Source organism: Hyperoodon ampullatus, assembly GCF_949752795.1.
Source record: "Hyperoodon ampullatus genome assembly, chromosome: 2".
NCBI lineage: Eukaryota > Metazoa > Chordata > Mammalia > Artiodactyla > Ziphiidae > Hyperoodon > Hyperoodon ampullatus.
In genome coordinates this window covers 4,417,803-4,439,585 of record NC_136915.1, presented here as the reverse complement: position 1 = coordinate 4,439,585, position 21,783 = coordinate 4,417,803, and the positions used below count along the sequence as shown (strand labels likewise).

The following is a 21,783-nucleotide window of genomic DNA, read 5'->3' as shown; positions in this document are numbered from 1 at the left end:
AATCAATAGCAGAATAACTGAGGTGGAAGAATGGATAAGTGACCTGAAAGACAGAATGGTGGAATTCACTGCTGCGGAACAGAATAAAGAAAAAAGAATGAAAATAAATGAAGACAGCCTAAGAGACCTCTGGGACAACATTAAATGCAACAACATTCGCATTATAGGGGTCTCAGAAGGAGAAGAGTAGAGGGAAAGGACCAGAGAAAATATTTGAAGGGATTATAGTCGAAAACTTCCCTAACATAAGAAAGGAAATAGCCACCCAAGTCCAGGAAACGCAGCAAGTCCCATACAGGATAAACCCAAGGAGAAACACGCCCAGACACATAGTAATCAAATTGGCAAAAATTAAAGACAAAGAAAAATTACTGAAAGCAGCAAGGGAAAAATGACAAATAACATACAAAGGAACTCCCATAAGGTTAACAGCTGACTTCTCAGCAGAAACTCTACAAGCCATAAGGGAGTGGCATGATATACTTAAAGTGATGAAAGGGAAGAACCTAAAACCAAGATTACTCTACCCAGCAAGGATCTCATTCAGATTTGATGGTGAAATCAAAAGCTTTACAGACAAGCAAAAGCTAAGAGAATTCAGCACCACCAAACCAGCTCTACAACAAATGCTAAAGGAACTTCTCTAAGTGGGAACCACAAGAGAAGAAAAGGACCTACAAAAACAAACCTAAAACAATTAAGAAAATGGTCATAGGAACATACATATCGATAGTTACCTTAACCGTGAATGGATTAAATGCTCCAACCAAAAGACACAGCCTTGCTGAATGGATACAAAAACAAGACCCATATATATGCTGTCTACAAGAGACCCACTTCAGACCTAGGGACACATACAGACTGAAAGTGAGGGGATGGAAAAAGATATTCCATGCAAATGGAAATCAAAAGAAAGCTGGAGTAGCTATACTCATAGCAGGTAAAATAGACTTTAAAATAAAGAATGTTACAAGAGACAAGGAAGAACACTACATAACGATCAAGGGATCAATCCAAGAAGAAGATATAACAATTACAAATATATATGCACCCAACATAGGAGCACCTCAATACATAAGGCAACTGCTAACAGCTCTAAAAGAGGAAATCGACAGTAAAACAATAATAGTGGGGGACTTTAACACCTCACTTACACCAATGGACAGATCATCCAAAATGAAAATAAATAAGGAAACACAAGCTTTAAATGGCACAACAGACCAGATAGATTTAATTGATATTTATAGGACATTCCATCCAAATACAGCAGATTACACTTTCTTCTCAAGTGCGCATGGAACATTCTCCAGGATAGATCACATCGTGGGTCACAAATCAAGCCTCAGTAAATTTAAGAAAATTGAAATCATATCAAGCATCTTTTCTGACCACAACACTATGAGATTAGAAATGAATTACAGGGGAAAAAACGTAAGAATCACAAACACACGGAGGCTAAACAATACGTTACTAAATAACCAAGAGATCACTGAAGAAATCAAAGAGGAAATCAAAAAATACCTAGAGACAAATGACAATGAAAACACGATGATCCAAAACCTATGGGATGCAGCAAAAGCAGTTCTAACAGGGAAGTTTATAGCTATACAAGCCTACCTCAAGAAACAAGAAAAATCTCAAGTAAACAATCTAGCCTTACACTCAAGGGAACTAGAGAAAGAAGAACAAACAAAACCCAAAGTTAGCAGAAGGAAAGAAATCATAAAGATCCGAGCGGAAATAAATGAAATAGAAACAAAGAAAACAATAGCAAAGATCAATAAAACTAAAAGCTGTTCTTCGAGAAGATAAACAAAATTGATAAACCATTAGTCAGACTCATCAAGAAAAAGAGGGAGAGGACTCAAATCAATAATTTTAGAAATGAAAAAGGAGAAGTTACAACAGACACTGCAGAAATACAAAGCATCCTAAGAGACTACTACAAGCAACTCTATGCAAATAAAATGGACAACCTGGAAGAAATGGACAAATTCTTAGAAAGGTATAACCTTCCAAGACTGAACCAGAAAGAAACAGAAAATATGAACAGACCAATCACAAGTAATGAAATTGAAACTGTGATTAAAAATCTTCCAACAGGGGCTTCCCTGGTGGCGCAGTGGTTGGGAGTCCGCCTGCCGATGTGGGGGACACGGGTTCGTGCCCCGGTCCGGGAGGATCCCACGTGCCGCGGAGCGGCTGGGCCTGTGGGCCGTGGCCACTGAGCCTGTGCGTTCAGAGCCTGTGCTCCGCGGCGGGAGAGGCCACAACAGTGAGAGGCCCGCGTACCGCAAAAAAAAAAAAAAAAAAATCTTCCAACAAACAAAAGTCCAGGACCGGATGGCTTCACAGGTGAATTCTATCAAACGTTTAGAGAAGAGCTAACACCCATCCTTCTCAAACTCTTCCAAAAAATTGCAGAGGAAGGAGCACTCCCAAACTCATTCTATGAGGCCACCATCACCCTGATACCAAAACCAGACAAAGATACTACAAAAAAAGAAAATTACAGACCAATATCACTGATGAATATAGATGCAAAAATCCTCAACAAAATACTAGCAAACAGAATCCAACAACACATTAAAAGGATCATACACCACAATCAAGTGGGATTTATCCCAGGGATGCAAGGATTCTTCAATATACGCAAATCAATCAATGTGATACACCATATTAACAAACTGAAGAATAAAAACCATATGATCGTTTCAATAGATGCAGAAAAAGCTTTTGACAAAATTCAACACCCATTTATGATAAAAACTCTCCAGAAAGTGGGCATAGAGGGAACCTACCTCAACATAATAAAGGCCATATATGACAAACCCACAGCAAACATCATTCTTTTTTTTTTTTTTTTTTTGTGGTACGCAGGCCTCTCACTGTTGTGGCCTCCCCCGTTGCGGAGCACAGGCTCCGGACGCGCAGGCTCAGCGGCCATGGCTCACGGGCCCAGCCGCTCCGCAGCATGTGGGATCTTCCCAGACCAGGGCACGAACCCACGTCCCCTGCATCGGCAGGCGGACTCTCAACCACTGCGCCACCAGGGAAGCCTGCAAACATCATTCTTAATGGTGAAAAACTGAAAGCATTTCCTCTAAGATCAGGAACGAGACAGGGATGTCCACTCTCACCACTATTATTCAGCATAGTTTTGGAAGTCCTAGCCATGACAGTCAGAGAAGAAAAAGAAATAAAAGGAATACAAATTGGAAAAGAAGAAGTAAAACTGTCACTGTTTGTGGATGACATGATACTATACATAGAGAATCCTAAAAATACCACCAGAAAACTACTAGAGCTAATCAATGCATTTGGTAAAGTAGCAGGATACAAAATTAATGCACAGAAATCGCTTGCATTCCTATACACTAATGATGAAAAATCTGAAAGAGAAATTATGGTAAACAAACATTTACCGTTGCAACAAAAAGAATAAAATACCTAGGAATAAACCTACCTAGGGAGACAAAAGACCTGTATGCAGAAAACTATAAGACACTGATGAAAGAAATTAAAGATGATGCCAACAGATGGAGAGATACCATGTTCTTGGATTGGAAGAATCAACATGGTGAAAATGACTATACTCTCCAAAGCAATCTACAGATTCAGTGCAATCCATATCAAATTACCAATGGCATTTTTTACGGAACTAGAACAAATCATCTTAAAATTTGTATAGAGACGCAAAAGACCCCAAATAGCCAAAGCAGTCTTGAGGGAAAAAAACAGAGCTGGAGGAATCAGACTCCCTGACTTCAGACTATACTACAAAGCTACAGTAATCAAGACAATATGGTACTGGCACAAAAACAGAAATACAGATCAATGGAACAAGATAGAAAGTCCAGAGATAAACCCACACACCTATGGTCAACTACTCTGACAAAGGAGGCAAAGATACACAATGGAGAAAAGACAGTCTCTTCAATAAGTGGTGCTGGGAAAACTGGACAGCTACATGTAAAAGAATGAAATTAGAACACTCCCTAACACCATACACAAAAATAAACTCAAAATGGATTCGAGACCTAAATGTAAGACCGGACACTATAAAACTCTTAGAGGAAAACATAGGAAGAACACTCTTTGACATAAATCACAGCAAGATCTTTTTCGATCCACCTCCTAGAGTAATGGGAATAAAAACAAAAATAAACAAATGGGACCTAATGAAACTTAAAAGCTTTTGCACAGCAAAGGAAACCATAAACAAGACAAAAAGACAACCCTCAGAATGGGAGAAAATATTTGCAAATGAATCAACGGACAAAGGATTAATCTCCAAAATATATAAACAGCTCATGCAGCTCAATATTAAAGAAACAAACAACCCAATCCAAAAATGGGCAGAAGACCTAAATAGACATTTCTCTGAAGAAGACATACAGATGGCCAGGAAGCACATGAAAAGCTGCTGCATCACTAATTATTAGAGAAATGCAAATCAAAACTACAATGAGGTATCACCTCACACCAGTCAGAATGGCCATCATCAAAAAATCTACAAACAATAAATGCTGGAGAGGGTGTGGAGAAAAGGGAACCCTCTTGCACTGTTGGTGGGAATGTAAATTGATACAGCCACTATGGAGAACAGTATGGAGGTTCCTTAAAAAACTAAAAATAGAATTACCATATGATCCAGCAATCCCACTACTGGGCATATACCCAGAGAAAACCATAATTCAAAAAGACACATGCACCCCAATGTTCATTGCAGCACTATTTACAATAGCCAGGTCTTGGAAGCAACCTAAATGCCCATCGACAGACGAATGGATAAAGAATATGTGGTACATATATATAATGGAATATTACTCAGCCATAAAAAGGAACGAAATTGAGTCATTTGTTGAGACGTGGATGGATCTAGAGACTGTCATACAGAGTGAAGTAAGAAAGAGAAAAACAAATATCGTATATTAACGCATGTATGTGGAACCTAGAAAAATGGTACAGATGAACTGGTTTGCAGGGCAGAAGTTGAGACACAGATGTAGAGAACAAACGTATGGACACCAAGGGGGGAAAACCACAGTGGGGAGGGGATGGTGGTGTGCTGATTTGGGCGATTGGGATTGACATGTATACACTGATATGTATAAAATTGATGACTAATAAGAACCTTCAGGGGCTTCCCTGGTGGCGCAGTTGTTAAGAATCCGCCTGCCAATGCAGGGGACAAGGGTTCAAGCCCTGGTCTGGGAAGTTCCCACATGCCGCAGAGCAACGAAGCCTGTGCGCCACAACTACTGAGCCTGCACTCTAGAGCCCGCGAGCCACAGCTACGGATGCCCACGTGCCTAGAGCCCATGCTCTGCAACAAGAGAAGCCACCGCAATGAGAAGAGAAGCCGCCGCAATGAGAAGCCCACTCACCGCAATGAAGAGTACCCCCCGCTCGCCACAACTAGAAAAAGCATGCATGCAGCAAGGAAGACCTAACGCAGCCAAAAATAAATAAATAAAATTAATTAATTAATTTTTAAAAAATTAAAAAAAAAAGAACCTGCAGTATAAAAAAACAAACAAACAAACAAAAAACAACTAATACTAAACTTTCTTTGGGTTATTTGTATGGAAATATGTTAATATAAATGTTTCAGACATTACATGAAGTTTCTAAAAATCTTATATGTTCTGATATAATGTTTTAAGTCATAATTCTAGTTATTACTTTAAAATTTATATCTCAGAAATAACTAGAACAAAATTTTTTTTTTTTTTTTTTTTTTTTTTTTTTATTGCGGTACGCGGGCCTCTCACTGCTGTGGCTTCTCCCGTTGTGGAGCACAGGCTCCGGACGCGCAGGCCCAGCCGCTCCGCGGCATGCGGGATCCTCCCAGACCGGGGCACGAACCCACGTCCCCTGCATCGGCAGGCGGACTCCCAACCACTGCGCCACCAGGGAAGCCCCAAAATTTTTTTTAATAAATAAATAAATAAAAATAAAAAAAGAAATACCAAAGTTACTTTGCTGATTCCATGTTTTTCTTAAGGACATTCACTGCCCCAGCTCTCCGGAGCTGAAACGCTGAGCTGTTCTTAAAGTTTGCAACACTTGACAACGTGGCCTTGGGAAGAACAGTGTTTTATTATTCTGTTTTCTTTTCCAAATCCCTGTCCTCTTTCTGAAATCTGCCCTGGAAGAGGCCCCGGGTGCTGGGGGAGCCGGTGGGGCACCTGCCAGCCCTCCGGGGTTGTGCCCCTCCAGGCAGCTCGACCGTGATTTAGAAACAGAGACGAGCTCACAGCTCTGCTCACTGCAGGTGCTCCGTCTATTTAAGTTTAACTCTGGCAAACGTTGCTCACTTTCCAGTGCCAGACACTGTGTTCATAAAGTGCTTTTTATGATCACCCCTCACTTGGGGGTGTGAGACAAGAGCTCTTGTTATCCCCGTTTTTCCGATCTGGAAACTGCCGATGACGGGGTTTAGGAAACTGCCCCCGGCCGCAGGGCTGGTCCATGGTGGAGCCTGGCAGGGAGGCCGGACAGTCGGCTCCAGGGCCAGAGCTCTCAGCCCCAAGCCCTGGTGCCTTCCCACCACCGGCCGGGCTTGAACCACATGGCGTCCGCTGCGAGGGCCCGGGGGCGTCAGCCTCGGTGGGCGATGCTGATCAGCACAGTGCCATCCATCTTAGACTCCCGCACTGGACCGCCAGAGCCACCGCCGTGCCCCCACCCCCAACCCCGCAGTTGCGTGTGAAACTCCTGCCTTCGTCAAGCAGCTTGAAACAGGGCTGAGGGTTCTCGCAGTCAGGGGCATCCAGTCCAAGGAAGGCCCGGCTCTGCTCGCGTCCCCCCCTCATCGGTCTCGGCCCAGGGGCCCCCTTTCCTGCTGCATTCGGACAGCCAGAGGCAGACAGTTCAGTCTCTGCTCGCAGCAGCTCTGTCCTCTGGTTATGTCAGATTTGCCTGCAGGATCCTCTCAATGCCAACGCCGCCTCCCACAGCGGTCAGTAGCCACACGTGGCTGTTTCCATTATAATTCAAAGTAAATAAAATGAAAAGGGCTGTTCCTTGGTCAGCAGGGCTGCGTTCCTTCTGGAGGCTCTAGGAGAGAATCGTGTTTTGCCTTTTCCAGCTTCTAGAGGCAACGTGCATTCGCTGGCTTATGGCCCGTCCTCCATCCTCAAAGCAGGCAGCCTCTCCCTGACCCTGTGTCTGTTGCCACGGCTCCTGGCTCTCCCATCCTCTTGTGAGGACCACTGTGAGGACCTGCGGCCCACCTGGTGATCCAGGCTAAGCTCCCACCTCAGAATCCTTAACCGCATCACACCGGTGAGGTCCCTCTGCGTGTGAGGTAACAGTTTCACAGGTCCTGGGATTAGGATATGGACGTCTTTGGGGACCCTCCTTCCACCTGCCACAGTAAATTCCAGCTGACACAGAGAGGCAGGTCGGGCTCCAGCCCACTTCTGCGCTCTGCCTTTTCCCTGCCCTGTGTCTTACCCTGGGAGCCCTGTGGACAGGACGCTGGCAGAAAACACGGAAGAACAAGGAGCCCCTCAGCTCTTGGGGTTTCAAGGCAGCATGAAAAGAAGTGCCCCTCCCTCTGTCCCAAGCCTCCCAGCCGAGGACATGGCACCTCTGAGGTTCGGGCATTAGGGGTGAGCGTGGGGGCAGCAGGCTCGTCCGTGCCCCTCGTAGAGCGTTTGCGCTGGAGCTGGGGTCCCCGTGAGCGCAGCTGAGTACCCGCCTCTCGGCAGGCTCACGTGCTGGGGATGCTGAGCCGTGACCCAGGCCTTCTTCCCCTGTGGGCCGCCACGGATGTGGTCGCACCTCAGTGTCAGATCCGCACAACTGCTAATGTCCTGCGGACCCAGGGAGGAGGGGAGGGGGTTCGTTGCCGTGTTCTTCACCAGCGGAAGAGCTGGAACTCCCTCGCGGAGACAGTCGCCCATTTGATTCATTTAGGCAGCGTCAGAAGCAGCTTCTTGCCCGGTGTAAATGTGCCTGCTGCGGAAACGGGAAAAGGAAGGGAGGGCTTTGTTTTAAATGTCACTGCTTATTATTACCTTGTTGGAATGATTCTTTTTTTCTTTTTAATATTTCCACTTTTAATTTATTAGGCTGATATTGACAAAGAAACCATAAGCGCTTTATTTATTTGTTTAATTAATTTATTTTTGGCTCCATTGGGTCTTCATTGCTGCGCGCAGGCCTTCTCTAGTTGCAGCCAGTGGGGGCTACTCTTCGTTGCGGTGCGTGGGCTTCTTCTCATTGCGGTGGCTTCTCCTGTTGCGGAGCACAGGCTCTAGGCGTGTTGGCTTCAGTAGTTGTGGTACGCGGCCTCGGTAGTTGTGGCACGCGGGCTCAGTAGTTGTGGCTCGCAGGCTCTAGAGCGCAGGCTCAGTAGTTGTGGTGCACGGGCTTAGTTGCTCTGCGGCATGAGGGATCGTCCCGGACCAGGGCTCGGACCCGTGTCCCCTGCATTGGCAGGTGGATTCTTAACCACTGGGCCACCATGGAAACCCTGGAACGGTTCTTTTCACCCCCTGCAGACACAACAGGGAGTTCTGCGGGCACACTCTCCCTTTGGGTTTGAGACGCCTTTCCCCGGAGGGCTGTTGCAGAGGGCACTCAGAGCCCACCAGAAGTGACTGTCCTGGGCTTCTGTCCAGACAACCTAATATGCGGAGTGACCTCCCCCGAGAGACGGCCACTCCTGCACCCATTGCAGATGAGGAAACCGAGGCACAGAAGGTTCCTGGCTTGCCCCCTGCCCACGTTCAAACCCAGGCCTGTTGGACCCCAGAGCCCGAGGACCCCAAGGCTCCTCCCCAGGGCACAGTAGCCTGAGGGAACTGGGGGCCCCGGGGGCTGCTTCGGGCTCAGAGAGCCTGCCTGTTGTGGAGACACTCATGGGGACTGTCTGGTTGTGTCAGGGCTAATCTGTCCCTGCTTCAGAGGCTCAGAGAACTGGGTGGTCCCTTCCTGGCCTCCTTCCCTGGATCCGGAGTGGCCCCAACACCCCACCCCTGTCCAAGGTGGCACATGGCGCCCAGTGCCACCAGGAGATGCTGTTTCTCCCCTTGAGCAGGTCACCCCACTCTTTTTTTTAATATATATATATATGTATTTATTTATTTTTGGCTGCGATGGGTCTTCTTTGCTGCATGCGGGCTTTCTCTTGTTGCGGCGAGCGGGGGCTACTCTTCATTGCATCGCGTGAGGCTCCTCCTTGCGGTGGCTTCTTGTTGCAGAGTACGGGCTCTAGGCGCGCGGGCTTCAGTAGTTGTGGCATGTGGGCTCAGTAGTTGTGACTCGCGGGCTCTAGAGCGCAGGCTCAGTAGCTGTGGCTCACGGGCTTAGTGGCTCCATGGCATGCGGGATCTTCCCGAACGAGGGCTTGAACCCGTGTCCCCTGCATTGGCAGGCGGATTCTTAACCACTGCACCACCAGGGAAGCCCCAGTCACCCCACTCTTAAATAAACTAGTCGTCCCCTGGGCGGATTTGGATGTGTGACCTAGTGGAAAAGTCCCCAGGCAGCATCTCAGCACTTTGGACCACTCAGTCAGGGCGGAACGCATCTGACCACCGCCCCGTGGAGCGCCCTTGAGCACGTGGCAGGTCGTGCCTGCTCTGGCAGTTTCTGAGACAAAGTGAGCAGCAACCAAGCTAGACTCGGGCTGGGGTCGTCCCCTGCTCAGATGGGCCCCCAGTGTCCCCGGCTCTGACCTCTGTGCCTAGGGGAGGGTGGAAGGAGCCCGGCCTTGCTGGGCTGCTCGGGCTGAGGGCGGCCACGATGCTAGTTGAGGTGAAGTGTCTACAGGAGTATCCCCGTCCGGCTGGAGTCTGCAGTGGCCCGCTGTCCACACGGGGCTACGTGTTGGTTCAGGCGTGATGGGGCGCCCGCTCTCGTGGGGTTCCCCGGCTGGGAGGGAGGCAAACATCAGACAGGCCATCAAACGGGTTGGATACCCTGAAGGAGAGGAGCTCTGTTCTAGAAAGAGAGCGACGGGGGGCGCCCGAGCTGCCGTGAGAGGGTGGACCGGGCTGGGCAATGGGGCAGGGGCGGCGTGGGGTCTGTGGGGTGGAGGTGTCTGTCCCCACAAAGCTGGGACCCATTGCTGGCGACCCTCCACCACTGTGGACGGGCCGCTCTACACTCTTGGGTGCTGGGGGAGCCTAGTGAAGCTGCAGTGGGTGGTGGGAGCGGAGGAGGCAGGAGGTGAGGGATTTGGTGGGAGCCTTCCCAGCATCTGGGAGCTGACGAACTGTGGACGTGGCTGGAGCTGCCCTGAGGTGCTTCGGACCACCCCATCCCCAGCGAATGGCCACAGACCCCAGAGTGCACTTTCTGAGCCGAGGGTCAGGGAAGGGGAGGCCCTCAGCAGCACGGGGGTCTCTCCTTGTCAGTTTCAAATGGGGTCCCAGCCCCTCAATGACCTAGTCCATCTTCCAACTTTCAAGCACCTTCCCGCGGTGGCCAGCCAGTGGTAAATAAAGCCTGTGGGCTGTGAGAATAAAGATGTCACTATCTCTGAGAGGTGAAGAGGCTGGTGTTTTGGCTATAATTGAAGTTTTCCCGACTTTTAAGAAGTGATCAGGGACTTCCCTGGTGGTCCAGTGGTTCAGAAACCACCTGCCAATGCAGGGGACAGAGGTTCGATCCCTGGTCTGGGAAGATCCCACCTGCTGTGGGGCAGCTAAGCCTGTGCGTCGCAACTGCTGAGGCCGCGTGCCACAACTACTGAAGCCGGCGCGCCTAGAGCCCGTGCTCCGCAACAAGAGAAGCCACCGTGATGAGAAGCCCGCGCACCGCAACGAAGAGTAGCCCCTGCTCGCCACAACTAGAGAAAGCCCGTGCGCAGCAACAAAGACCCAACGCAGCCAAAAAAATTTAAAAATTTAAAAAAGAAGTGATCACTGTGTCTCCTGCCATGAGTGACACTCAAGACGGCATCCTCTTGTGTCTAATGCTCATAATCAACTTCTTCGTTGTTTGAAATCACTTTTGATTAGAAGTTTCTTCGGATTTCTACCTGAAATGAGACGTGATTAGCCACATGGTTGGTGGGGGGGCTTGCACAGGAGACAAAGCAAGGGAGTGTTTCCATTTGTTCTTTGAACAAACGGTCACTGTTGCAATGCCCCGAATTCACTGCCCCCGCATCCCTGCCCCTTGGCCAGGGAGTTCTGGCGGGTTTCCTCTTGAGGGGCAGTCTTGTCCCTCCCTGCCTCTTGGCTCATGGGCCCCAAGTCTTCTCTCTGGTCGTGGGTGAGAGAGTGCTGGCTGGCACTGGGGGTGGCATGATGGGGACAGGCAGGGACGCCTGGAGACCCTCGGGATTGCCCACCTCCCCTTCCTGCTCCCCTGGAAGCGGCCCTTGTGGGCCGTATGGGGGCTGTTCCCAGGGTGGGCCCAGGCGCTTTGCATGCCACGGATAACCGCTCCCGCTTCTGGCTGCCCACGTGCTCACCACCCTAACAGCCACCTGCTGCCCCAACTTGTCTGTCTTCCTGGTCTCTAAACATGTTTTGTGGGGGCCTGTCTCCATGGAGCTGGGACATTGGGGTTCCCAGGGTGTTAAAAGGTCCCTGCAGTCAGCACCAGTCAGACCTGGCCAGGGATTTCCTTGAGCCCAGCCCAGAACCAGGCTGCATTTGGGATGGTGGTCCTGACCACATGTCAGTGGAAAGGATTAGTGCTACATCAGGGTCCAAAACAGCACTGCTGGCGGTAATGACCGCACTGCATGCCTCCTGCCACCAGGCAGGAGCCTCGGCACCTGGCTCGTTTCATGTCAGCCCCATAGTTACCCCGTGAGGCAACTTGTTTCTGTTTATACGAGAAAAGCTGGGCTCCATGAGATGAAGTCGAGGGACGGGAGGCCGAGGCCAGTGGTAGTTGGGAGCCCGTGACCAGGAGGGTGGGGGCGGAAGGGATGCTCTAGGGTAGATATTCAGGACTCAGGGGCATGGGGAGTGCAGAGAGGTTGGGGCAGGGTGGAGGGAGAGCGGGACCCCCAGCACAGTGTTCCAGGAACGTGTGACTGTCTACAAGGGAAACTGCTGGTGTGGATGGTGGGGAGCACCTGGGGGCTCTGACCGTGGGCGGGGCCGCGGGGGTGTCGTCGGAGGGCAGATCCGCAGCTCAGAGGAGAGCGCTGGTCCAGTGGGCAAGACCGACGCGGAGGGCAGCCTGACGGGACAGACGCAGTCCCACCTGCACAGAGGGTAGGCGGACGTGGGCTGCAGTGCAGACAGTGGCTCCAGGGGGACTTAGGACCACGGTCAGCGTGGCAGCTTGGCCTGACGGTGCATGTGACGCTGCCCTCAGACCAGCACCGGGAACGCTGGAGCCAGGGAGCTGGGGGGTGGGGGGGGTGGGGCCGGGGAGGGTGGAGGAAGGTTCTTTAGTGGCGCTCAGAGCAACTTGGTGGGGCAGCCGTGTGGCTCCAGTGGCACAAGTAAGGCCAAAGCATGGACAGTGCAGATTTGTCCTTAAGCTGCGGAGGGACCTGAGAGCAGGTTGGGGGCTGGCCCCTGAGGGGCAGGACTGACTGGAAGCATCCTTCCAGCAGACGCTGCCTCTCCCGGGGAATAGAGACCCACGCTTGGGTGGCCACCAAGATCCCTTCCGCTCTAAATGTTTCTGTAAGTGAAGGAAACGCCCTCTCACTAACTAGAAAGGTGAACACTCAGGGGGCTCTGATGTGCTGTCGTTGTGATGTCCTGGCAGTTAGTGGGATGGTCTGTGCTGTCTAACTGACTGTCTTCCAGCACCCTCGGTACTGCTGATTTCTGCACCCTCCCTGCCCAGCCCGACCCGGCTGCCTGGCCGCCCTGGGTCGAGGCTTCCCTGACCCGCTGTCTGTGCTCCGCAGGCTGTGTCATCACCATCTCTGGGCGTGTGACCTTCACCAGCAATAAGTCCATGGAGATCGAGGTCTTGGTGGATTCCGACCCCGTGGTGGACAACTCCCAGAAGCGCTACCGGGCCGCCAGTGCCTTCTTCACCTATGTGTCCCTGAGCCAGGAGGGCAAGTCTCTGCCTGTGCCCCAGCTCGTGGTGAGTGGCCCCTCCGGCCCGTGCGTCCCTGGGGGCAGCTGCCCCCGCTGCTGGGCCGGCCCGCTCGGTGCTTGCTGGGCTCCCAGGAGAAACCGAGCTACATGAATCCATTCTGGGCAGCTGGGTCCACTCAGCTCCTGAGGGGCCGGCGACCTTAGCTGCGGGGCAGGTCAAACGTGAGGCCCCGTCCCTGTGGACTGTGGGGGAGGGACTGGGCAGACAAGGTGAGAGGCACCCCTTACGAGCTCCTTGCCGTGGGATAAGCACGCTGCCTTGCGGGTCCTGGCACCGTGTACAAGCGCTAGAGTTGGGGTGAGGACCCTCCCAGGGTGGGCTCTTGAGGAGGCCCTGGCCTGCGTGTCCTGCATCATGGGGCCAAGCCAGAGCCCTGCACCTCGGGGCTGGGCGTCTGGGCCTCGTGGCCTTTCCCTGCCCTGGCTCCCCAGCCAGGCTCAGCCCTGGGTGTGCAGAGAGCAGTGGCAGGTGGGCGGCCACCACCGGGAGCAGAGCTGGGGGCTCCGGCCCGAGCGCAGATCCTGGCGGGTCTCAGCCACCAGCAGGGTTTGCTTGGCTGCCGTCCTGGGCTCCACAACCCAAGGGGCTGCTATTGGAGCTGTGGCGGGCGGGGGCGGGGGGGCACAGGTGAGTCACTAGCATTTTCTGAATTTGGAAAAGAGAAGCTTGGATTCACTGAACATGTAAGGGTTTCCCTCCCTCTCGCCCCCGGCCCCCTCCTCAGCTCTCGGCGCCCGCGGGCCCCCAGCGCTCAAGGCCACAATCCCCGGAGACTTCCAGGGCTCCCACCCCCTCACGCCCGCCCCACGCCAGACCCCCATCCATGGTCTGGCCTCGTCCCTGTCCTGCCTTTCTCCAAAGCACCGCCCCCCACCCGGCTTTCGGGAGCTGCTCTTTTGCCGGTTGCCCCTCCCCCACTGGACTGAGCTTCCACAACTGGAGCACATGTGCTCCTAGCGGCTCACTGGGGCTGGAACAGTCTTGGCACTTAGTGGGTGCGGTTGGGAAAATGCATGAATCCTGCTGTGTGCAGGGCCTGAAGCCAATCCCAGGAGGAGAGACAGGCAGCGTGGACACTCGGGGGAGCCGGGGGAGCGCGCTGGGCCGGTGGCCTCCACCTGAGGTGGACGTAAAGTGGTGCCCGGGGAGTGGGCAGGAGCCCCCAGGAAGGCCAGTGGGGCAGGGGGCCGTGTTGGGCGGTCGTGGGAGTAACCCCAACACCTTGGCGCGTGCTAGCTGTCGGGGAGCCCGGGAGTCGGGGAGCCCGGGAGTCGGGGAGCCCGAGGCGGCCAGCGTCAAGGCGGGGCACGGGGCGGGGCAGGGGGGCGAGGAGGCCCAGCTCAGAGGCACTGGGCGACTGTGTGTTGGATGCAGGAATGAACGAGTGAACGAATGAACGATGCCTCCAGGTTCCCCTTGAGGCTGATGACAGCTTTATGAGCCTCACACATTCCTTACCTATGCCGGTCAGGGCAAGTGCCCCCGCCTGGAGGGCGGCCCTGTGCCCGCCGGTTCTGAGTCCTCTGCCTGCTTCTCTCGGCCACCCTCAGCCCAGCGAGGCTGAGGCACTTGGGGAAGGTCACACAGCCGGTCCGTGGGAGCCTGGGTGTAGAGAAAGCCTCCGTTCAGGCTGCTCCTGGTTTGTCTTGAGCCAGACCCTGCGTCTGTCACTAGGGGGCCAGGAGGAAGCCAGAACCCTGGGCGGTGGTTGACGTGCGGCTGATTGGCTGAGGTGCAGGTGCTGAGCCGAGAAGCCTGGAGAGGGGCCGGGGGTTAGGGTCCCGAGCGACTGACGCTTGTGTGGAAGCGACTGGCAGGCGACTCAGGCCCCCCGCCAGCCTCCCAGGGCCCCTGCAGCGTCTGCTCCCACGCAGCTCCTGTGCCTCCTGGCAAAGAGCACGTACTGGAAGCCTCCGTAAGGATAAACATACTGCGCTTTGGAGCACTTCCTCATCCAGGCGGGCGCGAGGCCCCTGCTCGCTCGCCTGGCCTGCTGCGGAGTTGCTGACCCCCCAGCCCCGCTCCTCTCTGGGGCCTCGCAGGCCCACAGGGGCAGGGCCTAGGTTTGGCAGGGGAGCCGTCTGGCCTCGTCAAGGCCGCTGCCGCGGCCAGAGGAGCCTCGGCTGCCCGCTGGGCCCTTTCCTGTCCCTCCCCCGTCCTCTGCGGGCACGCCCCACTCGCTCTTTGCTGGCATTGGGTCCCCACCCTGGGGCTCCAGTGAGTCGGGGGGGGCATGGGGGGAGGCTGCACAGGGCAGGGTTGGTGAACCTGGCCTTAAAGGATGGGGGGCTCCACCGTGTGGAAGGAAGGAAAGGGGAGCCAGGGTGGGCACCGTCCTCAGGCAGGCTCTGCACTGTCACCTCCACACGTACGACCCCAGGCTGCTGGGGAGGGGTGGAGGGTCCGGCAGCCTCGGCCTCTCCCTCCCGAGACCCCAGCGCTGGAGCCCCCGGCCTCTCATCCCTCCTCCTCCCCACCTTCCACCACTGCCCCCACCAGGAGGGGCCCTGGGCCCGCCTCGTCGGAGCACGAGGACCGGGGTACCCGTCCCGCCCTCCATCCTGATGGCTTAGCAGGATGGCTTCCACCCCGCCTCGGCCCCTAGGCTGATGCACGCGTGTCCCCACGACCTCCATCCACAGGCCTGACCTCCTCCTGCCTTGACCTTCGCCACCACGTGTCTCTGGGTCTCAGACCCCTCCCTCTGGGGACCTTGCTGCTCCCTTGGCCCCCAGATGCAGGCTCGCCCTCGTTCTCCCCCAGACCCTTGTTCCATCTCTCTCCATATTGCCACAGGGGCCCTGGGGGACACCTGTCGGCACAGCTGCCCACAGCACCTCCCTCCTGGATGCTGAATTCCCGCCCCACACAGGCGAGCCCTGGACCTCTGTCCTCCCCGCCTCCCCAGCCTCCAGGCTCCAGCAGGGTGGCCAGATCCAAGGACACTCTCCGTCTTTATCTCACTGGCCTCTCCCTGGCGTTGGCACGCCTCACTGAGGGGGCCTCTGCTGAGTGTCCAGATGGCCACCCCATGGCCCCGAAACACGGGGCTCTGACAGATCCCAACCTGCACGCTGCCCTCCTCGGGTGGTTGGGACCGGGCCCCGGGCCTCCTTGCTTTACTCTCCCATATGGGCTGCCACGGCTGCCTCTCTCCACAGGGTCTCAGCAGGCGTTTCAAACGTAACGTTCCGAACTGAGCCGTTGTCCGCCAGCCTCCTTCCCCCAAAACTCCCACTCTTCCTGGTGGATTCCCTCCCGGTGAGCCTGGGAACCGGGCTGGCCCCTCCCTCCCGCTCAGCCCCAAGCCGTACGCCCTCCCCCATTCCTGCTGCCCTCACCCTGACTCTGCGCTGCATCCCGGCAAGTTTTTCAGAACAGAATTGCGTTGGCCTCCTCTCCCACCTGAACTGCTCAGCAGCTCAGCGGCTCCTCGGTGCCCTCGGCACGGGGTCCAGCCAGGCTGGCCACCTCTGTTCCTCAAATCCCAAACTCAGTCCCGCCTCAGGGCCTTTGCACTTGCTGTTCCTCTGCCTGGACACCTTCCCTCAGATGGTCACGACAGCAGCTCCTTCCACCGTTTCTCAGCTATGTCCTCCTTTGATGACCTTCCCTCCCCTCTCTGGATAAAGCCTTACTCCCCACGCCCACCCCATCACCCAGAGACTCTTTGCCGTTGCCTGGAAACCGGCCTGGAGTTGGTGGGAGAGAGAGCAAAAGGAACGGAGAGGGCTGGGGGCCGAGCTGGCCTCCTGTAGCGGGAGAGGAGGGGCAGGGACACACCCGAGGCCCCCCAGCTGCTGGAGGGCAGGCCCGGCCCGGGACCAGCCTTCCGGCCGTCCGAGCCCCTTCCTCTACCGTCAGCTGAGGGAGAGTGGGGCCTGCGGGACACCCCAAGTGGCCCTGAGACCAAGGATAGCCAAGGAGTCGGGACCATCTTCATTTTGAAAAGACTCCCACAGAGCACATGCAGGTGGACAGGGTGTCCCGGCAAGGTCTGCATTCCGGCCGTAGCCGGCTGTAGTGTGCGCCCGCCCAGGAGCCCAGGAGCTGCCTCGGGCCTGATTGGAGCTCTCTGTGGCTACCCCCTCCGCCCTGCCCGCACCCCAGAGCTCAGGCTGCTGGGAAGACCAGTGCCGCAGCCAGGGTGGAGGGGTAGCAGTCCAGGCTCAGGGAGGAGAGCCTCCGGCCCCGGGCTCCAGTCCACACGGAGAGCCCTTTGTGGAGGAGCCCGTGACCTTCCCAGAGCTGGGACGCTCTCATGGGGCTGGGCTGGTCTGTGAACCCTGGGGGCTGTCTGTGCCCTTTCCAGAAACCTAGGGACCTGGGGGTCGGGGGGTCGGTGCAGGAGGGGCTGCAGGGGGTTAGGGGAAAGTCACCTGCTTGAATGAAGGGGAAGGGAGGGTGACCGAATTCCCAGGTCTGAGGGGCCGGTGGTTGGCAGTGGCCACATCTTCCCGCTGGCCGGCTGCATGTCGATCCAGGCTATTGTTGCTAATTAAAGATGGGCTTTGATTCTTCACTGAGGTGTCCTGGGGCCCACCAATGCGGATAAAAATAGCCTCTGGGGGGTGGGGCAGACTCCCTAGCCTCCAGCCCAGCCTCTGCGGCGCTCACTTGGGAACCACCGACACCTCTGCCTCTCAGCCCACGTGTGCCCGCGTCGGGGCTCAGCCCTCCCCACCCCGCTGTCAGCACTTATCCTCCTGTCTATTTTTAGCTCCCATCCCCAGGGCCCGGCTGACACGGAAGGCAGCGTGGCTGCTGGAGTTCTTGATGAATATTTTAGGCTGGGGAGGGCCTACTGCACCGCGCCCGCCCTGCAGCTGCCGGCACTTCCAGGCTGCTTCTTAGAGAGGCAAGCGCGGGACGCGGAACCAGCCAGGCCCAGGCCCTGCCTCCTTCTAAAGGCCTCCCTGTGACCGTGCCCTCTGACCTCGGGGGTGGCGGACAGACCCACACCACCTTCCAGCGCTGGAGAGGTGGTACAGAGGGACGTGGGGGAACGCCCCGAGGTGGCTCCCTGGGACCCGGCCCCAGACTGGCCCCAGCACCTCCCAGCACCTCCCATGGGCGACTTTCCAGCCCGGGTGTGGGAAGCCCTTTCAGTCTCCAGAAGCGTGAGAACCCGATGGACAGACTCCGTGTTGAAGCCAGAGCAAGCCCGTCCTGGGCGCAAGGCCGGCCTCCGTTCTCTCTAGTTCACATGCGGGCGCTGCAGCCCCCGAGGCCCCAGGAGACTCGCGTGCGGGAGAGGTCGCGCCCTCGACAAGGGAGAAGCCTGGGCTCCATCGCAAGCACGCAGGTGATGTGGGTTTTGAGCGAGCACGTTCACAGCTGCTTCTGTGGGTCACTTGGAACAGAAACGGTTTCCCCAGCGAGCCGAGCGGCACGGCCAGGGCACGTGGAGGCAGCGGGCGGAGCAGGGTCTTTCCGAAGCCGGTTTGCTTGGCTCCCAGAAAACCCACACCACAGAGCGGCCTGTGGCACGGAGGTCTTGGCCGCTGCTTGTAGACCCTCGCCTCCCAGTCCACATGGACAGCTGGCGTGCAGAGGACAGGGGCCTGGACCCCGGGGCCTCCGTCGTCAGCCACTGAAGTGACAAGTCGGGATGAAAGCGGCGGCAGTGAGGAAATCAGGGAGGCAGCCGGCCTTCCCTCTTGCAGCTGGTGGAGCTCCGCCAAGAACGTGGCAAAACATGTGCTTCTGCGCTTCCTCAGCTGTGAGCGCTCCTGCTGTACATCACCCCCGGACCTCGGGTCACCCTCGAGGGCCAGTCGCCACCAGGTTTCCTGAGCACCCATTCCCTAGGGCCAGGTGCCCGCTAAGTCTATTCTCTGTCTCCTGGGAGGGAGCCGGCAGGGTGGATGCCCCCGGTGCCCACAGCAGCGATGGTCCCATGGGAGGCAGCTGAGCGTTCACGAGATGCCGACCCGCCTCCCCGGTGGGTGTCAGGGTGGGTTGTCCGAGCCCACAGACAGGCCACAGTGACAGTGATGGGCAGGGACTCGCCCAGAGTCCAGTGGCCGGCCCTGACGTGGAGTCGACCTGGAGCAGACCCTGAGCCCCTTGGCCATGGCAGCCCCTTCCTGTCTCTGAGCCTCCGTTTCCCCACTGGAGCCACCCCGGGCCGGCAGGTCCTCTGTGGTCTCGGCACCATCTCTGTGATCTAACCAGAGAGCTTCTTGCTACTTTGCACCAAAGGGGAAGCACGGGGCCAAGGCTTCCGGCAGTGGGCAGCTCCTCGATCCTGGGACCCGAGCCTGGAGGTGAAGGGGCCTGGAATGCTCCCAAGGGCCCGGTCCTTGAGATGAAGCATCAGCAACAGAGGCAGCCACCACCTCCCCCCAACCATGGCCAGGCCTGCTCTTTACAGCCTGATATGTTGAAAGGACCATACATCCCACCCCCAGGGAAGGGAAGAGGGCCCTCACATGGGGCTTGTTTTGGGCTGGGGACCCCAGGTGGCCCTACGGCTTGGGGAGACACCTCTGTCCCGGACATTCGGTGTGCTGGAATGATTTCTAGTTGCTCCCTGATATAAGAAGCTCAGACGTACTGGAGCACAGCAGGACTGACTCGTCTGTTCCTGGAAGTGTTTGGGGAGCCACGTCAGTGAGGGAGGCTGTGCCCTTGCTGCCCGTCCACAGGAGCGAGTCGGGGACTAGAATATTCGTGAAGCTTCTTGACCCCATGTCCTCTCTCTCTCTCCCTTGGCTTTGGATGCTTAGCAGGGAGTCTGCCTTGTCATGGGAAAATGCCAGAATCCTGAAGCTGCTCCTGTCCCCTGAATGGGTGGTGTTTGGGAACTTGTAGTGGCCTGTGAGTCCCACCTGCCCCTGGAACCAGGGGTGTGGGTACCACAGGGGGCGTGGATGAGAGGGTGTGGCCCCCGCCAGCCTGGCTCTCACCTCCACTCTGCCATGAGCCCAGACTCTTCCTCTGACCTTCTTAACCCGTCCAGTCTTCACGCCTCCTGAAGATCCTGTGTCCCTGACGGCTCTGGGCTGGCCTCTTAGTGGAACAGTAGTGCTCTGGAGAACACTCAATTCAAGTTCAACAGTCAGCTCTCCAGAAGAGGGCCCAATGCACCAATGACACACTTCTCGTTAAAATGTTGGTAGGTTCTACCTCTGGAACATCAGCTTCTTGTTGCTTCAGTGCTGTGTCTCCAAAACCAGGGGACCCCAGCTGTTGTGATTTCTATAGAAGGTGAAAGCCCGAGGCTCAGGGGCACTGTTAGGCCTGACCCCGGATGGTGCCGGAAACACGGCTGCAGGAAGAGAGGCCCGTGGGCAGAGGGTGCAGCGGAAAGAGGAGAATCCCAGCTGGAGTGGGGACAGCCTTGATGCACTGCGGCCCCCCTGGAAGGTGACTTCCAAGATGGGGAGAGGACTGTGAAGGTCACTGGGCCCAGGCAAGGGCCACGGCCACAGGACCTGAGAGGGTCTTTCAGGAGGGTGAGCTCACGCCTGGTGTATCCTGGGGTGGACCACAAGGCCGCCCCACCATGTGAGAACCGTGGCTTCTTGGCAGCCTTGTGCTTTCTCTGTGAGGTGGTGTGGAGTCCCCTGGCAAAGGCCTGCCAGGGACAGGGACACTTCTGAACCCTGTGCTCAAAGATGCAAGGAAGGGGCTTCCCTGGTGGCGCAGTGGTCGAGAGTCCGCCTGCCGATGCAGGGGACACAGGTTCGTGCCCCGGTCCGGGAAGATCCCACATGCCACGGAGTGGCTAGGCCCATGAGCCATGGCCGCTGAGCCTGCGCGTCCGGAGCCTGTGCTCCGCAATGGGAGAGGCCACAACAGTGAGAAGCCCGCGTACCACACACACACACACACACACACACACAAAAAAAAGATGCAAGGAAGAAACAGACCCCGGAGCCCCGCAGTGGGAGGAAGAATGCAGAAGGATCTCCCCGCTCATGTGCACACCCAGGATTGGAGAACAGCATGCCGGCCCTGCCAGCAAGAGACGAGGTGCTTCATCGGGGGCGGGAGGGGGTTGTCCACCCCAGGTGTGCCGGACGCCCCACCTTGTGCCTCTGTCATCAGCGCAGGCCCCTGCCGAGCCCCTCGGTGGTCTGAGCCTTCTGGAGTTGCTTGGGGACAGAGGTTGCCTGAATGTGTCCATTGAGCAGGCTCTTTGACACACAGTCACACTGATTTGGCCTTCTTGCTGCAGTCTTCGTTGGTTTGCTTGTTCACTCAGCAAATGCCTTCTGGGCCCCGCCGTGTCTCAGGCCCTGTGCTGGCCTCAGACAGACAGCAGTGAAGACGCCGACACGAGTGAGCACACGCAGGGCCAGAGGCTTGCAGTGAGGACGCTGCCCCTGGCCGGGGCCCAGCCCGTGGGAAGGGCTCAGAAAAAGGCGGTGAGGACCTTACAGCTGTCGTCTGGTGGGGACAGCCATGTCCACACAGCTGGTACAGGGGCCAGTGCTGCGAGCAGGGCCTGTGTCCCTTCTCCCAGCGGAGACTGGTACCCGTCGCTGCCCTTTCCCGGGCAGCGCCCGAGCTCCCTGCCTTTTCCGTAGCCTCCTCTTGGCCCTTCCGCAGGGGAATTTCGTGACCGCACACGAGGGCAGTGATTTCAGGGGCTGAGCTGGTGCTGTGGGGTGGGGGGGAGCCCCTGGCGAGGGTGCCTACAACTCCCTATGGCGGTCCCATCATTGGAGGTTCGGGGCTGCGTGTGCCGCCACAGGCGGTGGTGCCTGCGGCCGCTGGGAGCTGGAC

At 55.9% G+C, this 21,783-nt stretch overlaps 1 protein-coding gene across 1 annotated transcript in view; it reads left to right on the top strand.

Moving 5' to 3' along the window:
* The window catches only part of ACOT7 (acyl-CoA thioesterase 7), a gene marked incomplete at its 5' end in the record, with an annotated part of 94,414 nt that overhangs the window by 64,828 nt on the left and 7,803 nt on the right, over nt 1-21,783 (top strand). The window contains one exon of the mRNA XM_079697964.1: nt 12,848-13,032. Within this exon, the coding sequence (XP_079554090.1) occupies nt 12,848-13,032 (185 nt within the window). The remainder of the gene's footprint in view (nt 1-12,847; nt 13,033-21,783) is intronic.